The sequence below is a fragment of the Cucurbita pepo genome, chromosome LG18 (genome assembly GCF_002806865.2).
Source record: "Cucurbita pepo subsp. pepo cultivar mu-cu-16 chromosome LG18, ASM280686v2, whole genome shotgun sequence".
NCBI classification, from domain to species: domain Eukaryota; kingdom Viridiplantae; phylum Streptophyta; class Magnoliopsida; order Cucurbitales; family Cucurbitaceae; genus Cucurbita; species Cucurbita pepo.
Window position 1 is genome coordinate 3,053,042 of NC_036655.1, and position 5,904 is coordinate 3,058,945.

Below are 5,904 nucleotides of genomic sequence, written 5' to 3' on the forward strand. Positions count from 1 at the left end.
AGAGCTATTAGATGCCGAATCTGGATTCCAAATCTTGATGGTTTGTTACAATAATAACCGAGATTTCTCAAGAATTAATGATATCTCGATTTACTTTAAGCATTAATAGGCATTATAGTCTCTTGGTTGTCTTATAATAATTAATGGATTTGAATGTTAACATATGCACTTCTCCTAATAATCACTCAATACCAAACAAACATAACAAAAACAAGCGATGATGAGTATCAAAGATGGCTGCGTTATCGTCTTCTTCCTCTTTAACTTTGTTTCTTCGTGTTCTTGTAGCGGAAGTGCAGGACGACGATAGTAATCACGTAATCAAACGAAGTGATTTTCCTGAAGACTTTATTTTTGGTGCAGCATCTTCAGCTTACCAGGTGAAGAAATGAGTATTAAGTTTCATTTTGTAAGTACCAAATTCAATGAAGGAATGTGGGTTTCACTGTTTCTTTTTGGTTGATGTTCTTGGCAGTATGAAGGTGGTATCTCAACAAGAGGAATAAATAATTGGGATATCTACACTCATAAATACAAAGGTCTTCATCATTGTGCTTTTTTAATTCTCTTAGCATATATTCTTTACTTTTTTGATATCATCTTTCAATCTTTGGCCAAATTCTCCAAACAATAAGTCAAAAGCTTTTTTAAGAACTACTTTCATTTTCAATTTTTTTTTTGTTCTAAAATAGTGTTTACAAACTTAATTTCATTGAGATATATCGTTCCCGATAACTATATGCCAACGTTTTTGTTGACACGAGATTTTTGTCGTATTTTTGGCAATGAAATGCACAGACTTCTCTTAACCCTTTGCAACGCTGAGAAAAGTGAAAATTCTTGTGGTACTTGACTTTTAAATTCTCAAACACGAACTATTCAAAAGCAAAATAATCGATATTTCTAATAACCTTTCGAGGAGGGTTGAAAAACGAAAAGTAACTACGTATTTGTGAATTGCAGAGAGAATTGTGGATCATAGCAATGGAGATGTAGCCGTTGATCAGATCCGTCGCTACAAGGTTTGTAGAATGACAACCAAAACTAGGATTTAGTTTTAATCTGTAATGCTCGTAACACATCAACTAGAACCTATTTGCTTGTACTTTATTTCAAAATTACTTCTAAAATTTCAAGTGTTTCCATAATAACAACTTTTAAAAAAAATCTCAAAAACACTTTAAAACTTGAAAAAAAAAAAGTTCGAAATTCTTACCAATATTTTAGATGGATACAATTAATACTTTATTTAAAAATATCCTTGAACTTTTAATACCGTTTAAAAATTACCTTTTAACTTTCAAAATGTTTCAAATATACTCTTCAATTGTTTTATTAGTATTTTAAACTTAAAAAAAAATTCAAAATACCCTTAAGAATTGTACCAATATTCATGAACTTGTAAAACTAACATTAAAAAATTTAGAGATAACTTCTAAAATGTAAATACACGGTGTTCGTTCGGATAAAAAAAATTTTAACAACAAAGTTTTAATGCTATTTCTAAAATTTTATTTTTAACTTAGTATTAACAATAAAGGAATGTGAGTAGAGAGCTCCTAACTCTTGTTTGGATCTTATTATTATTAGCTTAGTTATTTTGTTTTATAAAATAATTTTGGAAGAATGACTCATACTTTTATATTTATAAATGCAGGAAGATCTTTCCTTCCTGCAACAAACTGGCTTTCATGCTTATAGATTCTCGATTTCTTGGACTAGAATATTGCGAGGTAATTAAGGAATTATTGACTCATAATTTTGAGAAATTTTCTTATATTATGGTAATATGAGTACTATTCTCATTAATTGATTGTAATATCAGCGTTTTTCATATTTTATTAATGCAGATGGAACTTTGGAAGGAGGTCTGAATAAGGAGGGAATCGAGTACTACAATAATCTCATTGACGACATGATCTCCAAGGGTTGGTATTATCATAATTTTTCATTACTTTTTCGAAAACATTTGATTGATAACTTATTAAATCCATTAGATAAGTGATAACTTTGAAATTAGAGAAGAAAACTACCAAATTTTGTTGAATATTTTGTATGAACACTACTCTTTTCTCCTTTTCTTACCACTAAATATTATGATTTGTAGGCATCACACCTATGGTTACACTTTTTCATTGGGAAATTCCACAAGCTTTTGTCGATGAATATGGAGGCTTCTTGAGTTCTCGAATCGTGTAAGTAAATTTATATTGAGGTTGCCAAATTTTCATCTTCGTCGTTGTTAGAAATTGTTTGCAAAAACATTAATTGATTGTAAGATTTCACATCGGTTTGAGAAAACAACGAAACATTTTTGATAAGAGTGTGAAAACCTCTACCTAGCAGACGCGTTTTAAAAATCTTGAGGGGGAAGCTTGAAAGGGAAAGCCTATAATCGATTGTGAGATCCCACATGGGTTGGAGAGGATAACTCGGGCAAGCCTATAATCGTTTGTGAGATCCCACATGGGTTGGAGAGGATAACTCGGGCAAGCCTATAATCGTTTGTGAGATCCCACATTGGTTGAAGAGGATAACGAAACATTCTTTATAAGGGTGTGAAAAATCGATTGTGAGATCCCACATCTGTTGGAGAGGATAACTCGGGCAAACCTATAATCGATTTTGAGATCCCACATTTGTTGGAGAGGATAACGAAACATTCTTTATAAGGGTGTGAAAACCTCCTCCTATGAGACACGTTCTTTAAAACCTTGGGGGAACATTCTTTACAAGGGTGTGAAAACTCTCTCTAACATTAACTTTTTTAAAACCTTGAGAGAACATTCTTTGTAAAGGTGTGAAAACCTCTCCATTCTTTATAAGGGTGTGAAAACCTCTCTATAGCAGACGTGTTTTAAAAACCTTGAGGGGAAACCTGAAAGGGAAAGCCTATAATCGACTGTGAGATCCCACATCGGTTGGGGAGGACAACGAAACATTTTTTATAAGGATGTGAAAACCTCTTTATAGCATACGCGTTTTAAAGCTCAAATAGTACAATATCTACTAGTGGTGAGTTTGAACTGTTACATTAATAATCTTAAAATTCAATTACAGGAAAGATTTTACGGACTTCGTCGACGTTTGCTTTCGAGAATTTGGAGATAGAGTTAAGCATTGGATCACGGTGAACGAACCAAATACTTACACCATGATGGGTTATGCATTGGGACAATATCCACCTGGTAGATGTTCAGAGTGGCAAATTCACAATTGTCTTGGTGGGAATGCAGCCACAGAACCATACATCGTTGGTCATAACCTAATTCTTGCTCATGCTCATGCTGTCAAAGTTTATAGAGACAAATATCAGGTTCTAACAAATATACCAACTTTGTACTTAATTCAATCATATTTCAACCACTCTCTATGGCTTTGATTTGCAGAAAACACATAAGGGTGTGATCGGCATCACAGTGCTGGCTGATTGGTATGTCCCGTTAACAGATACTCCGGCCGACATAGAAGCTACAAATAGAGCTGTTGATTTCTTTTCTGGTTGGTAAGTAAATTTATTGATACAACTCAAACCTCTTGAATTATTGATTTTTTCTTCTTTCAAATTTTCAAAGCTTACTATTAAAATTATTTCGGTACACAAATTATTTCGGTACACATTTTCTTGAGATACCCAAGTAAAAAAGAAGTATATGAATGAACGGAGATCATATCTAAATAAGAGAATAAGATGATTAAGAAAAATTTAAAAGAATTGAAAATTACTATTTATACCAACATGATACACATTGGTTTTCCGTAGCTCAATTATAAGAACTTCGAAGTTAAATATGTTTTATTTGGAACAATTTTATTTTGGGTAATCCTTAAGAAATTTTATTAGGAAGCGTGTGAGTGAGAACAAAGATGTAAGAACCTCTTTGGATTTTTCCTCTCGTGCTTGCCCTCAAAGTTTTTAAAACGCGTCTCCTGGGGAGAGGTTTTCACACCCTCACAAAGAATATTTCATTCTCCTTCCCAACCGGGATCTCACAAAAACATAAATATATGACTGAACCAAGATCATATCTGAATAAAGCATAAGATGGTTAATAAAAGTATAAAAGAATTGAAAATTACTATCTGTATATGGTACACTTTCTTTTTCAGCGGCTCAATCACAAGAACTCTAAAGTTAAGTATGCTTTATTTGAAATAATTATAGGTAATCTTTAAGAAATTTTATTAGAAAGCAGGTGAGTGTGAACAAAACTGTAATGCCCAAGCCAACTGCTACCCGATATTGTCTTCTTTGAGTTTTCCCTCGAAGTTTTAAAAATGTCTCTTAGGAGGAGGTTTTCACACCTTTATACAAAAATGTTTTGTTCTCCTCCCCAACAGACTGGGACCAGACTGCAAGGAATAAAAGGGAAAATGTAGGTTCTTCAATCCAGTCGTACATGGTAATTATCCAGAGACCATGATATCCCGAGTAAAAGAAAGATTGCCCCATTTCACAGAAGAACAAAGAATTTTGATAAAAGGAAGCTATGATTTTCTTGGAGTCAACTACTACACATCCAATTATGCCAAAAATGATGACAAACCAGCTGAACGTCCATCCTACCTCACTGATTCTGGTGCCATTTCTTTAAGTACGTTATTCTTCCTACTTCTATACTTCTTACTCAAATAAAATGATATTTGCTTATATTTTAGGGTTTCTTCATTTAAATCTCTCGAATTACACTTCGTATGATCGTTACAGATGAACCTTCACTTGGTCCAAAGGTAAATTGTCTAAGCTTTCTCTTGGGATGAAATTTGAAAAACGATATAAACATCTTATGCTTGTTCGTCTTTAAGGTGAATGCATCATCTTGGCTCGCGGTTTATCCACGAGGGTTAAAGGATGCGTTGATGGACATTAAAAGAAAATATAACGATCCAGTTATCTACATCACAGAAAATGGTAATAGAACAAAAATTTCGTTCGATCCTCCTAATTATTTATTTTATTTTATTTATTCATAAAAGTTATACATCGTGCAGGATATTTTGACTACGATGGTCCTAATGTTAAGGAATTGATTGATGATAAGAAGAGAGCGGAATTCTATAACGATCATCTTTATTATCTTCACAAAGCAATGGAGTAAGTTATTTCTTTTTTTCTTTTCTCATTTTGGCCCTAAATGATTTGAATCAAATATTATAGGGATGGAGTAAAGGTAAAAGGATTCTTTGCATGGACGTTATTGGACGATTTTGAATGGAAATCGGGATATACCAAGCGCCTTGGCCTCATCTATATTGATTTCTTAAACGACTTGAAAAGAATACCAAAGCTTTCACTGAAATGGTTCGCCAATTTCCTCCAAAACTAGAGATGTTTCAGCTACCAAATTCTTGCTATTCCGTGAAGTTTTATATGTCATATGTTATATGTTATTGCAAGTTTCTTAAAGACTACTCATAGAAAGAAGTAGCTCAATAAAGTTGCAATAGCAAAACCTTGTCTTGTTTCTTTTCCTCCTTGTCTTTTTTTTTTTTTTTAATTATGTTTACATTATTTTGGGTTGAAGATTCTTATTTTTTTCTTTTCTTTCTTAAAAATGACTATGTATGATGAAGTAATTTTACCAACTTTATTATTATTTGATCTCTAACTAAAATCTAAATAAGGTAACAAGATAAAAGAAAGAACACAAATTCTTCCCCTCATCTGAAACAATTTTTTATTTATGTTTTTTTTCTTTTCAGGAAGGAATTATTGATACAGGATGATAGAGGTATTTTAGGAAATGAGCGGAGAGATGAAAGAAGAGGTGGTCGGTTACTTTTATTTATTTATTTTATTATTTTTTTTACTGGGTTACACCACATATCCCTATAAAAAAAAACTCTAAATCTTCACTCAAAACTCAACAAAACAATGAATCTCTAAATAATAAATAAAGTCGA

General features: G+C 32.4%; 1 protein-coding gene across 1 annotated transcript; it reads left to right on the forward strand.

The window, feature by feature from the left end:
* Nucleotides 1-233: 233 nt before the first annotated feature.
* LOC111780496 (beta-glucosidase 24-like) lies at nucleotides 234-5,327 on the forward strand. The gene is made up of 13 exons (XM_023660918.1): nucleotides 234-380; nucleotides 476-539; nucleotides 964-1,022; nucleotides 1,658-1,733; nucleotides 1,851-1,928; nucleotides 2,108-2,195; nucleotides 3,061-3,316; nucleotides 3,390-3,505; nucleotides 4,381-4,595; nucleotides 4,709-4,731; nucleotides 4,807-4,912; nucleotides 4,993-5,095; nucleotides 5,159-5,327. The coding sequence occupies exons 1-13, from the start codon at nucleotides 234-236 to the stop codon at nucleotides 5,325-5,327; spliced, it is 1,500 nt and encodes a 499-aa protein (XP_023516686.1).
* Nucleotides 5,328-5,904: the final 577 nt, after the last annotated feature.